At 42.7% G+C, this 14,935-nt stretch overlaps 1 protein-coding gene across 4 annotated transcripts in view; it reads left to right on the forward strand.

Annotated features, from left to right (window-relative positions):
- The first annotated feature begins 282 nt into the window (after positions 1-282).
- Positions 283-14,935, forward strand: part of Mtd (TLD domain-containing protein mustard) — a 138,634-nt gene continuing 123,981 nt past the window's right edge. For 2 of the 4 annotated variants that reach the window (XM_076782136.1, XM_076782139.1), the window contains exon 1: positions 283-832. In XM_076782136.1, coding sequence (XP_076638251.1) covers positions 813-832 — 20 coding nt within the window. In that variant the 5' untranslated portion in view covers positions 283-812. Of the gene's footprint in view, positions 833-10,499; positions 10,724-14,935 lie in introns of those variants that run through there. The other 2 variants (XM_076782135.1, XM_076782133.1) reach the window with 2 other exon arrangements.

Genomic DNA, 14,935 nt, shown 5'->3' on the forward strand with positions numbered 1-14,935 from the left:
GTTAAGGTCGGTATGGCAGTCAGATTGGGCCGCGAAAGTCCATAAGGTGGAAGGTCTACTCGTATACCTCGTCTGTGGTGTAAGGTCTGTTCGCATATCTCGTCTGTGATAGCAACTCGTCGCTAGGATCACAGCGATCGATTCTTCGAATTGCACATGCTTACCGACGAGAATTCTACGATGCACGTATGCTCGTGTGATTTACCGTTGCAGATGCATGAGATGGCGCCACGGTTACTTCGCCAAAGGACACGATCGGTCGAGACGCTCGTCAACAATCGATGACAGTCTGGGCCGGGAGTTGTGGAGTGTTCGTAATCGCATTTTCGTCGGAAAAACCTGGCATTTCTACCGTCGCGTCGTAGCAACGTTACGCGACGACGATCCACGCGTTTTTCATCGGTTGTTACGCGCGTGTTGCGCGTTCGCGTCGCAGTAGATCGATCGTGCTGCAGTAGTTTCTTTCACGGGACAACGAAAGCCCGAAACGAAAGTACAAGCGGCTCGACGGTGAGGACGTGAGACCCGTAACGAAACAATCGGTGTCGCGCACGCGGTACGTTCCTGTCACTTTTTTTCCTCCTGTTACGGTGCCGGCTGTTCTATGCCGTCGTGTACACCACCTAATCTCGCCTCGTGATCGTCGTGGCGTATTTTCCGCGCTTCACGGCGCCAGAATCCACCGATCCGGCAAATAGCAGCAGTTACTTCCCGCTATCAACGAACGTGCGAACACCACGATCTGCACACGAGAGGGCTAGAGGACTTGGAGAGTGTGACGTCGTTGCTGGTCAGCGTACACCACCGTCCGGATGGCCGATCACGGGAAAATGTAAGTGTCAACGTACGATTCGTTCATTCGATCGATCTTTTTAATCGCAATCGCCACGTTGCCCGTTCTGACGAGAGTTCGCCACTCGTGCGTGGCACTCATCGACAAGAAACAACGAGACAACGCCGAACATCCCCTTCAAGCCGCCAGAACCTTGCACTTGAATCTATGTCGTGCTTTTTAACTTTCGTTGTCGACGATGCGTCGAGGCAGCAGTTTTATCTCGACGCGGCCGATGTTTTATACAGAGTACCCGGTAGTCTCGCAACACAACGTTTAACCGTTGCACCTGAAACGACGTGACCTTGCCAGTCAGTGTTTTAAAGATTCTCTCTCGCTTTGACTGGCAAATGAGAGGGCCTCTCGTCCGCGACGAGTGCCTCGAGCCGCGGCGCGGCGGCACGGGCTCGAGCCTGTCGTCGTCGAAAGGCCAGGGTTTTTGATCGTTCTCGCCGAGACATCGCGGACGATCGTTCATGCGGTTCGCGTAACGAGCGGCAAATTATATGGTACCTGTTCGTCTCTGGCTCTCGTTCAGCGACGGTTCTTTCCATCGTTTTACACGCGTGCACGGTTTCTTTGCATCTAGGGCTGGAACTACTCGAATAATTGATAAAGTTTCGAACGAAACTTATACAGGCATTCATAAGTATTCGATGATCACTACTTCGGTACATATTACGATTCACATGGTACCCTTTCATTATCGAATGTCATATAATACTAAAAGATTATAGAGAATTGTTCAAAGAGTTCGAGTAATTTTTTCAACCAAACGGAATTTGCGTTAACGTCTCTTCTAACTTTGGTTGTGTTGTAATTTTTGAAAGGTATCGTTTCAGTCGAAATACTTGCGGAGTTAGGTGCAATTGTACTGTATGTACCTTCCTCGGACCGTTCTGTACGAGTGCATGCGTTCGAAGAAGCCAGGAACGGATTAAAGTGAACGCTTAAGGGGCTGCAATCTCAAATCTAATCCTTAGAAAATGAGTCGAAATGAGCTCAGGGACCGTTGGTTGAGGGTCAGTCGATTTTTATTGAAATTTGACAAACAATTTTGTCTAGGACATTTTTCAAGGAAACTTCGTTTCTCCTATCATTATATTTATTACTAATGCGAATAGGAATAAAATAACAAAAACAGAAATTGGCTATAAGGTATATTCTTCGGTCTAAAAATATTTACAAATCCCGCCATGTTACACTTGCTTAATCACAATAGTGCCTTCGATCGTTTCCCGGACCAGGGCCTCAAGAATCTTAATTCAGCCCTGGCTGAAGCGCGATGTGTGTCCGTGTTAATGGACACGATACTGTGGTGGCATCTGACCCGCGGTGAAGGTGAATTACGGCATCGCACGATTAACGACCAACGATGGTTTCTCGTGATACGGGACGGGACGTATGTACATATTCTTGCCGAGACGACTTCTAGATCAATTGATGCTTGCCGTTTTGGTGATCGTGACGTGACAATCTCGCGGTACAGTTTGCTCACGAACTTCGCACCATTTTGTCGTTTCGTTCGGGCTGTTGTAGTGTTTCCGGAATTATATTAAGATAAACGCACCAGTGGTTGCCAATTCGACGACATTTGTCCTCAGAAAACTCCCTCGCGTTTTCTTCGCTTCTTATCGGTGACTACGGTGACTTACCTCGGACGTATTGGGGGAGGGGGCGCCGGGAACCCGCTAGATGGCCCCCCCGGCATTGCAATAGGTCCGTCTCGGGGTTCAGACGACTTCGTTCCCCCGACGACGTGCGGGGTCACACCACACATCACCATTTTCTTCGGCCGTTTTGCTGGGACGGGCCGGACCCCCACCCAAGCCAACGACGGCCCGGAACAGATCGATATTTGGTCACGTTACAACTACATCCAACCCACGCGTTTTTGTCTTCGCACAATCTGCATTTATTCGGTCTGGCGCACGTACGGAAATTTTACTGCCGCACGGTGCGGCTTGCTATTTTATCGATCGGTCACCTCTGTGTGCAACTTTGTTCGCGTAGAACTTTCCGTTCGACCGATAAGAGATGTTAAATTCGAGATTGTTGATACTGAAACTCAATTCGAGAGCAAATAGAGATAAATACCAGAGGCTGACAAACGTAAAAATTTCGTCTCGTTTCTCGAAATTAGATGTTGAATACCGTTAACGCGTATGTAACGTCATATACAGGGTGTTCGGCCCTCCCTTGGAAAAATTGTAATGGGAGATTTTAGAGGCCAAAATAAGACGAAAATCAAGAATACCAATTTGTTGATGGAGGCTTTCTTAAAAAGTTATTAAGTTCTGCCCGTACAGAATTTTTTTCTCGAAAGTACGTAGGATTTTGGGGGTATGTCTATTGACCAAAAATGACAGAAATTGACCCCCGCAAACGAAAATAATTTTTTTAGAACGATTTGAAAATTTTCATTTTCGCCGAAAAATTTGTCCACCTTTCTGAATTTTTTTCTCGAAAGTGCGTAGGATTTCGAGGGTATGTCTATTGACCAAAAATGATTCAAATTGACCCCCGCAAGCGAAAATAATTTTTTTAGAACGATTTGAAAATTTTCATTTTCGCCGAAAAATTTGTCCACCTTTCTGAATTTTTTTCTCGAAAATGCGTAGGATTTCGGGGGTATGTCTAATGACCAAAAATGACAGAAATTGACCCCCGCAAACGAAAATAATTTTTTTAGAACGATTTGAAATTTTTTAATTTAATTTTTTAATAACTTTTTAATGTAGCCATAGTCAAGAAATTGATATTCTTGATTTGCGTCTTATTTTGGACTCTGGAATCTCCCATTACATTATTACGCGAACTTGTTACAATTTGAGTAGGTTTCCTTATCATGTAAGGTTTTCGTAAAAAGGTGAAATTACATGTGTCATTATCGTTTGGAATTAAACTATTCTGTGACATGACTTTCGTTTTACTTGTATTATGTAACAAACGTGTACCCTGTAGAGAGAGAAAGACCAGCCTTGGAAGAAATGACGAAATGGTATTTTTTGGTTTGATACTTAACCTCTAATTATATGTTTGAAAGGTTATTCAAGGTTGTTGTAGAATAACTACGATGAAAAATAATTCACTTCAAGGAATCGAGGGGAACACTTGCGTGTCTTTTTTATTTGTTGGCGTATCGATCTCGTAATAGCTGTACGGGCCGTAGAAAATGTACGTAAACAAATATTCGATCACGTTGCACGCTTTACATTTATCCGTACCCATGAATACTATTATTAGCCAGTTCGGTTCAAACCAAAGTGCGGCTTGTAACATTCCAACTTCTATGATACAGTATGGGAAATCATATAATAGAAATGCCGTTCAAATTCTCACAACATGGCGACACCCACCATAAATGTAAACCATATCTACTTTCTCCGCTATTGTATAATGCATTTTGGAAGCTTGAGTGTTCCAAAGCCGCACTTTGGTTGGCAGCATACCACAGATTAATAATAGAATGCATGGATATACAGATTAATATCAAGCGTGCAACGTGATCGTATGTTTATTTACATTTTACGGTCCGTCAAGTGATTACAAGTACAAAGTGGCAATAACCAGAGATTTTTTTAGACTCTTAACTATATTTGTAGGTCATTCAGAGTCGTGCACGTCTTATGACATTCAGAATTTAATAAAATCATTGAATATCGTATAAATTTAAATACTTGAAAGAGTCAGAATTTGTTTGGATTAGGTCCATTGAAAATGTACCGCTCGGTATTATATATTTTTGACTTTTTTGCAAATATCTTTGTAATTTTTTCCCGCGTGCACGCGAACCGTGCCGGCGGTAACTTTTTTGTCGCGCGATAGAGATCGGTCGAAATGCTAGTTATTTTTCACAGTGATAAATGGACCGAGAAAACGGTGCTACGCGTGTGTATCGTCGAGGGGGCGCCATTAGCGTTGCGTTACCGCGCCCAACACAACCTGACTCCGACGTTGGTCAACCTGTCTCTGCTTTCGAGCGACTCCTTAAACTTATAGACTGGCATCGCGATGCGATAAAGTAATCTAGGTTATGCCAACGTTACTAGCGCACGTTGTTTCGATGGACTTTAGATTTCATGCGGAGAATTTCGTACGAGAGCAACATAGTTAACAGTAACGGGGATAAGTTTGCAGCGACCCGAGGGGTATTACGGTATCTCGCGATAGCCTAAAATCTCGTCGAACCGCGAAATTCGTTCGCGTAGTACGGAGAGGAAGTTCCGCGAACGTTAGGGGATAGAAAAACACGCTGGAGGAGCAAACAGTTCAAGCGCCCCGTCGGAGCGAGGCTTTCACGGTATAACGACCTTGATGGGAACGAGTCGATGCATAATTCTAAATAAACCGCCGGTGTCCATGTACTTGAATCTATTTCCGAAGTGGTGTCCGACGAGCGTGCGTTGCACAATAAACTTTATCATCGAATACCATCTGCGCGATTTCATCGTTCGTCGTGTCCGCCGCGCGTGTCTTGGGAAGCTTCGGTTATATATCTGGCAGGTTGTTTCGAAGCCATTATCGACGCGTCTGTACCAAACCGACGAAAGAAAGCACACCGGTGGCGTGTTCTTTCAGCCGCCGCCTCCTGTAATTAGAAAACGGAGACAAAGGGTCAAAGTGTAGCGAATGGAACAGACAGGCCCGGAAGTGGAACAGACAAGCACCGGAACTGGGTAGATAAGGCACGCCTAGCAACCGTGTTACGACGATTCAGCGACGCGGCGTGTACTCGCGGTGGCAGATTATGGTTCATTTGCTTAGATACGCGCGTATCTACCTTGCATATCTAAGCACGGTTAGGCGAACGTTTACACCGACGTCTACTGTTCGTAGCACGTCGTCCGATCTTGTACAACGTACGCGCGTAATTGCTGTTTCTACGTCTTCGAATTGCGCGCTTTCACCAACGAATTCCACTCCGGAATTAACGTCGGAGCGAATTCGGAGATGGCGTTAGTTATATTGCATTTTTATCTACAGGACGTCTCGACTAACTTGACCTTCCTAACGCGTTCACCGTCCAACAGAAACCGAATACGTTTCTTTGGTTCTTGACACGATGCAGCTGTTTCAATACCAATGCTCGACCACAAACTATCGAATAATAGTCGTTCCAAGCATCGGACTGTATAAAGTGCAGTTTTGCGTTTCTCTGTAACGCGCAACTTTATTATTTTATTTTTCGATCGTCTTCCGCTAACCCATAAAATAAACGAAACAATCGAAACTTTTCGATCATGTTAAATTGTTTATCCCATTTAAGCCAACGCAATCGCGTACAATTCGTGCGGATGATTACTAGTAATTAACGGTAGATAAGCTCTCGAGTAATACGGATGAATCGTTTCAACGTTTTGGTCAGCGGCGTTGATTACGAACACCTGCGCGAAACTATCGATCGGAAATCGGTTTGCTATTAACCTCGAAGCGGTATCAATTTAATTATTCGATTAAAAAACACTTGGCAATTTTTAAACTCGAAGCTTCCAGTTTTCCGTCGTGGAGGCGTTGGTGGCTCGTATCATCCATTATTCGCTCGAGAATTATACAGTTTGACGCGTAGACCGACGTGTCTTTAATGAAGTTACTATCCTGCGATGGAATATCTCCTTTTTTTCAATCTTCTAATAACCTCTGCGAGATCCGGCCGCTGTGAGCGATGAGAAGAGCTCGTAATTACTCTCCTGCAATACGCTGAGAACGTCGTTAATGATTCGAGTTCCTCGACTATCGGTTTATGCGAAACAGTTTCGGATTTTCTGCAAAATTTATATTAACTTTTATTTACCTACCTTCGGATTACAAGCAAACGGTACTTAACGAACTTCAAATAAATTGGATTTTTCTTTCTCCGAAACAATTTCAATTTCATTTTTCGCAAGAAAGAAGTACGCTGTTCCGATAACGAACGTTTTTTCTATACGATCCACCGGACACTCATCGAATCGGCAATATCTCTAATCGTGGCATCGATTGAATCCAGCGAGCTTTACGCGCTGACTAGAATTTTCAATTCCCACGATCTGTAACGACGTTCGAAAATAAACTAGAAAAAAGGAAACCATCCCACCTTAACGATCCTCCGAGCCGAACCGAGCCTCTAGATTACGCTAAACGATTCCGTTTCTCGTTTCACGGCGAAATGAGAAAAACGCCCAGCGACCGAAGGACGAAAAGTGGCGGGAAGCGGGGGTGGAGTGCAACAGAGCCACCTAGCGCACGAGCGTCAAGTTCGGCGAACCAAAAATAAAAAAAAAAAGGTGGAAAAAGTAAGAAATGGAAAAATGTGCCGTAGAAAGAGATAGAAACAGAGAACAGTGAAAAAAAAAGAAAGGACCGTCGAGAAGGCCGCCTCTAATGAGAACTCGAGCGATTTTCCATCGGTTTTCCAGGCCGACGAAGGTCGTGACCGAACCACGGAAAATGAGGAAATATTCGCTGTTTCTGCTCTGTTCTTCGTGTCCTTCGGAGTACAGAATTTTGGTAGAATATAAATTTAAAATAGACAGACAGTATTAGTCTTTTAATTTAGGTGTCGTAAAATATTAAGCATCGAATATCATTAATCGTTTCGTATTTCAAGTGTTTAGTTAAGCGTGGTGCCTTTATTCTTGCAGTGGTGTTCGTTGGAATATTTCTTGGAACACGTTTATCGTATTTCGTGGCGAGGGGATGAGAATTCGTCTCGAGTAACGGTCACAGCGGAAAGTAGAGGACGCTGCAGCGAGAAATAAAAACAGTGGACGTTGTCGGTCGAAGGTAGAAGGGAGACGAAGAGTCCCAGCGAGAAATAATGAGTCGGGGCGTTGTTATTATTACGTACGTGTTGGTTGGCCGGGTTCAACGTGTCTTTGGCGAGCATTGTTCCTTTTTCATCCAGCTGCGTCACTCAAGGACACCGGGAGACAATGGCTCGCGCATCGATTCGTGACATTCCTTTTTCTTCGTCTTGTCGATATCGTTGTCGTCGTCGTTGTCGCTTCACGTGCGAAACTTTTCCAACCGAATCGCACGAATTCGATTTCAAGCCACGAGAACCATGGAAACCGAATGCGATACGAAGTTGGAAATCTTCGTTACGAAGTCACGTGTCGGCGTACCAAGTTCGCCCGGAGGTGAAATCGAACAAGGTTAGGTCCGGAATATCTTTTCTTTTTTATAATTCGTTTCGTCGGTAGCAATTATTCGAAAGTATCAAACGGCAGTTCGTTGTTAATAAATCCGTGCTTTTAACGTTTCCTTCTGTGAACGTTATTCCTTTTTTACCAATATATGCCTCTTCTTAGGGATGGTGGCGAGAGGGGGTGGAGAAAAAAGCCAATACCAAGTAGGCGGCTCGAGATTAATAAATCCTCGATTTCGAGAGTCCGTTGCTCGAACGTGCACCCTGAAAAATGGGATACGCTTAACGGCCGCGATACGTTAAAATAGGTCACCGGCGACAAAAGGATCGGTTAAAAGGGAGCAATGGCGTGTTGCAAGGACGTGTCCTTGAAATTGTCCACGGCTTCCGTGCTGCTGCGTTAGGGTGGGTTGGAGGGCCTGATTTATGCGACGCCTAACGAACGTCAAAACACACTCGGATCTTAATGAATCGTATCGGGTAACGAAAGTCTGGATTGGCTCCTGGACACCCTGTAGAAGGGGATCGGAGAGGCCGTCGATACTGAACGACCTTGCGGCATCGACCAACCCTCTGCTTCTCCTCTTGCCTTTTCGACTCTATACAGAGGCATCTTCGTTCACTGCGCTCCCTCCCCCTACCACCTTTGTGTTCTTCGTCCCTCCTCGTGTATCTATGCCCTCCCTCCTTCGACCTTCTTCGAGCCGAGGGAAACTTACGTTTCGCGTGGTCGATTTGCGTGTAACCGAGGCTGAACTGCCAGCAATGTTGACCATAATGTTATCGACGAACGTCGATGCAAAGGCTAGGTCAATTATTTATTCGTTGGCATGTGCGCTGCATGGGTGGGCTCGGTTTACCTACGAAAGTAGAAACAAGCGAACGAGTTAAAATTTGTATAGACTACAGTGTCGTTCTATGGGCTGCAAGAGGCTCGGGACCGAGTTGTAACAACTTGAGAGGCAGGTATATAGATTGCTACGACCTGGATCCCGATTTTTAATCATTCTTTCGTTTCTCCAAGTTTCCTTCGACGTTTTTCCTGTTCTTCGGTTCTTTTTCCCGGTAGCACGATCGAGTAAATCGGAACGATTCATTCTCGAACGGATGCGGGCGTGTTTGATCTCACTTTTCGATGGAGAAACATTTTTCGTTTCGGTCGAGTGGATCGCCGAAGCGCATTCTGAATTTAAGGGAGGCGGCCGCGGAGAAACGAATTCAACTCGATGAATTTACGTTGATGATTTACACGGGACATTTTTTTAATTTGCTACCAAAAAAAACGAAAAATAAAAATTATACAATCGTTTTGAATAATATCGTACAATTTTATCAAACAAATATATCGACGATATCGAAACGCATATTAAATTTTTCATTTCACTATTAATATTCAATTTTAATACACCGAGTAACGTTCTATCGACTTGATAGAGCCAGGAATTAATTTCTGTTCGCGAATACGGTTTGTGTTATAACAGGAAAAAAAGTATCGGCAACAGTATGTAGATGTTTTGTTTCTAAAGCAAACACGTGTAAAGTGTTATACGCAAGTACGGTCAGTTCATATGCAAATTTTGTAAAAACAACGGTGAAATTTGAATACGCATTTAAAGTATTGCTTCGTCATGTCACGTTGTTCCTGCTTCAAAAATAATTTGAAAAACAATGTTTTACAATATAGAAGAAAATTTTCTATGCACAGCTTTTGAACGTTTCCGTTTAATTTCAGGTCGATGAAAATTCACATTTTCCAAAACGATATCTTTCCCCCTGACGTACAGTTTTCGGAAATTTCTAGCATCGCAGGATGCAGAAGATATAGGCGTTCTCCTTGGGAAACGTAGATGAAGGAAAAATAAAATGGCAGCGAGTTTCTTTCCGTTGACGTCCCATAATACTTTCTGTCTGGCTTGGCGGGTGAGATACAACGCAGTTGGGAACGAACACGCCACACTTTAAAGAGTAATTAGTTTCCTGGGAGTTAACAAGGATAGATGTTAGGAGATACTATTGCTGACTTTCTTTGGGTAAACGCAGTTTCACGTTGAGGTCCCTGGGAGCTGTTAGTTTTATCCCTCTGACTACAAAAGACGTATGTATGTATATACACGGTTTGCAAAAACAGTCATTTACGAAGGGTGTGTACGTTCGATTGGCAAAAGTATACAGTCGCTTTACGAAAGGTTTACAATCATTTGCTATACAGTTGTCGCGTAAAGTATATATATATTCGCGTTAAAATTGCGAGGAAATTAATAGGTATACATAGTCGTCGGAAGAATTAGGTACGGTGGCGTATCATACGTTCTCGTGGCAGACCATAGACGGTGAGAAGACAATAGCTAGGAGGAGTCCATTCCAGGTGGCATCCTATGACACCGTCCATCCACGTCACAGAGGATGAGACACACGCTGTTAGGGGGTGGAGTTTCTAGGTGGAGTGGCAACGGTGTCCTGGGGGTCGCGAGGGTAGCTCGACCGGCAACGTTAGGGGGGAGAGGAGAAGGTTGACTGGGCGGTGGAGACAGGGAGGACTGGAGGGTGCGCGATTCTGTTCCAACTATGAACACCGGCGAAACGTCAGTTACCTCGCGACGATCCTTCCGCGAGGACTTTGCCCGGCGGATTTACCGTGTTGCTTCGCGATTAGGCTCGTCCGACGTGCTACTGCGACGCTCACTATCGTGATCGAGTGTCGTCCGAGCGTGGTGACAAAGGGTGAATTCCTTCTCGTCCCTTCTTCGATCTCACGTGCTCTGGTAAGCACGACGCGACACGTCTTATACAGCTTTTTAAAAAACCGATTCGTGACTGGCGATGGAATCGGACGCACGAGATAAATACTAAATTTGTTCGACGATATTTTTAGCTACGTTCGGTATTTTTTTCTTTTTTTTATTTCACATAATGATATTCAGCTTGTGTAGGGTGGCGCGAACGAATGGCGGGATCGAGATACTAGTATTTTTATTTTTTTTCAGTTTTTATAGCTGGAAAACAATTCCATTATTACAGTATTATTACAACTTTTTATTTTCAATGACTTTGTTTATGCATTTTAACATAGATGTTGGATAATCTTTTTTGAAACCCTCTCGATTTTATCATCGACGAAAGAGGACTGTGGGTGGATTTGAACGTGAGTGATGCAAACATTGTTCAACAGTATTTTTTTTTAATGTCATGCCTGTCGGGGTTGGTACTTTCGTTCTGATGGAATTTAATCCCATTTGTTTTGGTTTCAAGGTTTCGTTTTTATTCGATCGTTTATCTTTATCGAGAGCGTAATAAATGAATGGCGGGACCAATAAAATATCAAGTTACAGAGAGACGATTATTTTGTATTTTTGTGTTCTCGATGCGTACAAATTTATTATTTACAAATAAATGTTCCGATTTTAGACACCGTGCGTTTATTAAACATTTCTGTTTCGAAATAAAATTTAGAAAGTAAACATAATTACATAACCTGTTAAAACTACAATTAAGCTTGTAAAAATTTAACGATCGTGATTTTTTTTGTACGTAGCTTAATGTTTTAGAAAGTAGACTTTTGACATCCGAGTGCGATCGAACGCGTCTGACCAATGCTCGCTATTTCTACTTGCATCGGTGCTCTTAAACCTCCACCGTGTTATAATATTTTCTATTGCAACAATAGCTTCGAGTAGTTGAGAAACAACAACGTAAACATAACGACAGACATTTTGTTGAATTTATGTATCCAAGGGGTGTGGTGTTGGGGGTTCTGGTAGAAACCAAGAATATCGTTTAAAGCGTTCCCTCCTTCCTTTCGCTCAGGAATTTCATATCGTCGTCGTTGTAATTAAATATCGGAGGACTCCGTAAACAATTTTTTAATATCGGTCGGAAACGGTTGACGATAGGAGTGCAAACTCGAGACGAAACAGTCCTATCGTTTTCCCCCCGAACGGAATTGCGTCTAATGGAACGGGCGCACTGTGTTCATCAGGGACGTTAATTTTCTTCGTCGTTTCGTAAATCGAATTCTTGTTCAAAGGGCGCGACGGCTGAGATGCGAAAAAAAAAAGAGTTTACTCGTGACGTGGCTGGTATTTATATTGCGTTCTATAAAAACTCGGTATCCCGTAAAATCAGTATCCAATAAAGGCACGTCCGGGGCACGATTAAATGTTTTGACGTCATCGGTGGTGGAGACCAGTGTTTCTCAAACTTTACGAATTCCCTTTTCTTTTAAAATATTAGGGCGGAGACACTCGCCCTGGTGTTGGCGAGTAAACCTTGGAAGAAAATAACAAGCACGTTTTATGGCGGAAGAAAAAACATGCTTTCCGGTAGTATTGTAGCCTAATTAGAGACGCCTGTTAAAAACAATTCCTTCGACTGCTGTTGCAAAGAGTCAAAACGTAAAAGAAAACTTGGTTTCGATTTGTTACCATATTTATTATATTTAGAACTAAAAAAAAAAAGAAATAGTCTTTCAGACGTATTTGGAGGAAGTTTGAGAAACACTGATCCAGTGAGCTGCGAGGAACAGACGCATCGGTTGGGATATAAAAGAACCGCGTATTTGTTTAGTTGTTTTGAAATAGAAGAGACGGGCTCTTTGATTAAAAACGAGATCGACAACTGAAAAAGATCCACATCGTGTTTAACGTGCAACGTTGTTTCTGATTTTTCGACCGACATTCTACAGAAAAATAAATAAATAGTAATAACGATCTTCTAAAATTAATGAAAATATAACGAAACAAAAATGAAGCGTTGTACGTGTTTCGTTTCGTGAGAAAATATTGTTTTTCGGTCAACAACAGCGGGTCGGTTGCACAGTGAATGCATTTAAAGCGCGCCACTTGGCAGAAACGCTTCGTGAATTTAACCACAGGATTATCGCGTTATCCTGATAAAATTAATTAGCCTCTAAACAAGTCAGCATTGCCTGGACAATCCACCCCTTTCTACAGAATTTCTATACAAGTAACGAAATTTGCTCGTCTAACGACTGAAACCAAGGGCCGTATTAAAAGTCAGAGACTGATAAGAGCAACGTGTACAATTTCATTTTATTTTTAATACAACTGTTGCAAACTAAGCAACGTAGAAAATTTTGATAATTGAGAAATAATTTTGAACAGCGGTAGTATCGAGATATTGAACTTGAAAACGCTTTTGTTGTTGAATTTTTTATCTCGATCGGTTCGAGGAATTTTGTTAAAAAGGTTGGAACAACTTGGACACGACTACCGAAAACCCTCGAAGCAGTTACCGGAACGTAATCTCCGGAACGGAATTGTCGAAAGTTCCTTTTGCGTCGTCGGAATCGTTTTAAAGGTTGTCTGATCCCGTATCCGTGGAAATCCGATCGCGGGGAAATGATTGAATTTCAGAGGGAAGACTTTCGACGGATGCTTTCAGCGAAATTCGTCTCCTTCGACATCCCAGAGACAACAGACTCTTTCCGAGCGTCTCTTCGTTGATACAACATTCATGACGTTACTTTGACGCGTGTTTGTTACAGAGAAATCTAACAAAAACAAGAAAGATACTTATAAAAAGTAATGCATGATAATTTTGTTGGGGGGAAAGGTAATGAAGCTTACATATTTACATTGCTATAAATTAAAGATGTTCTCACAAATGAGTCGAGTATAATATTAATGCTATGCTATGAACATTTTTCAACAAGGATACAGCGTCCAAATTATTCATGCAGTTACGTTCTTCCGTTTAAAAAGAAAGGAAAGATATACAAAAAATTGAAATAGCAGTGGCAACGTAACCGATGCATTATGAATATAAATCCGACGCTTGAGAATGAAAAAGTTGCCCCGTTGCATGTTATTATTATTATTTTCCCCACCATGAAGTTTGTCCTTTTTTTTTTGCTTTTGTTTGATTAAAAACTGCGCAACGAGCGACGTTTTTAGAGCAGCTCGTCTCATCATCATGCACCGTTTTTATTCTGATAACGTACAACGAATTAAAACGTGGAGTAATTTTCTGTTCGCAGCTAACGAGTATGAGTTTTAATTCCGGCATAAATTCGTCCAAACCGATATAGTTGATCGAACAAATGTTTGCTTGTTCTTCGATTTGCGTAACAATATAATAAGTAAAGGTAGTCGACGGTTAGACGACAGAAACTCTTTATGAAATAGAAATAGAAAACATAAACAGCGTCTAAAGAAAATTTTATCCAGATTGGATAACAATGGTACGAGTTACAAAGAAATCGCAAACACACAGATTTCGAAGTTCATGCGATTAATCTTCGAAAGGTTATTCGCAAGGGACATAAATTTCCCGCAAAAACTATTTTTAGACGTACGTTTATCGAGGCTGTTCAGTCTGTTTCGATGAGAAGCGCGCGTTCGTGAACTTTGGCACCATTTTGTCCCGACGTTCTGTATAAATTTGTATACATTCGCACAGCACGTAGCAATTTACAGGAAATGGTTGCGTGGCACTTTGATTTTTTTCCACATCCTCTCGACCTGCTTTCGCGAAATCGTGGCCATTTTACCGCGGACTGCCTTGATGCGCGATAAATTGGCGACTTACAGCCATTACTGACGTCGAAACGTCTCTTGATTAAACTAGCGTTAACTCGCAGTCATACGCGCGATGCCGTGACGGATAAAAGCGATTTCAACGACGATACGTCGTGGAATTACGACGACGATAATATCATCTGTTCGGACGACGGGAATGGGAATTTTTCTTATCCTGATTATCAAAACGTGCACGTTCGTTATCGAACAATCTAGGATCATCTATCGCTCGAAACTTTACGCCTTTTGACATCGTCGACGAACATTTCCATGAAAATCCGAAACTTTATAATCTCGTTTATGAGATCGGCAGGTTTTTGTATTTATAAGATTAAAAGTTACGCACCTTCGATATTAGGCCATAATTTCGAAGCAAGTGCACCAGTTATCGCGAGTTTTCATTAGTAGATGGCGCGTGGAATACGAAAGCGAAGCGTC

The sequence above is a fragment of the Colletes latitarsis genome, chromosome 14 (genome assembly GCF_051014445.1).
Source record: "Colletes latitarsis isolate SP2378_abdomen chromosome 14, iyColLati1, whole genome shotgun sequence".
Classification (NCBI taxonomy): Eukaryota; Metazoa; Arthropoda; class Insecta; order Hymenoptera; family Colletidae; genus Colletes; species Colletes latitarsis.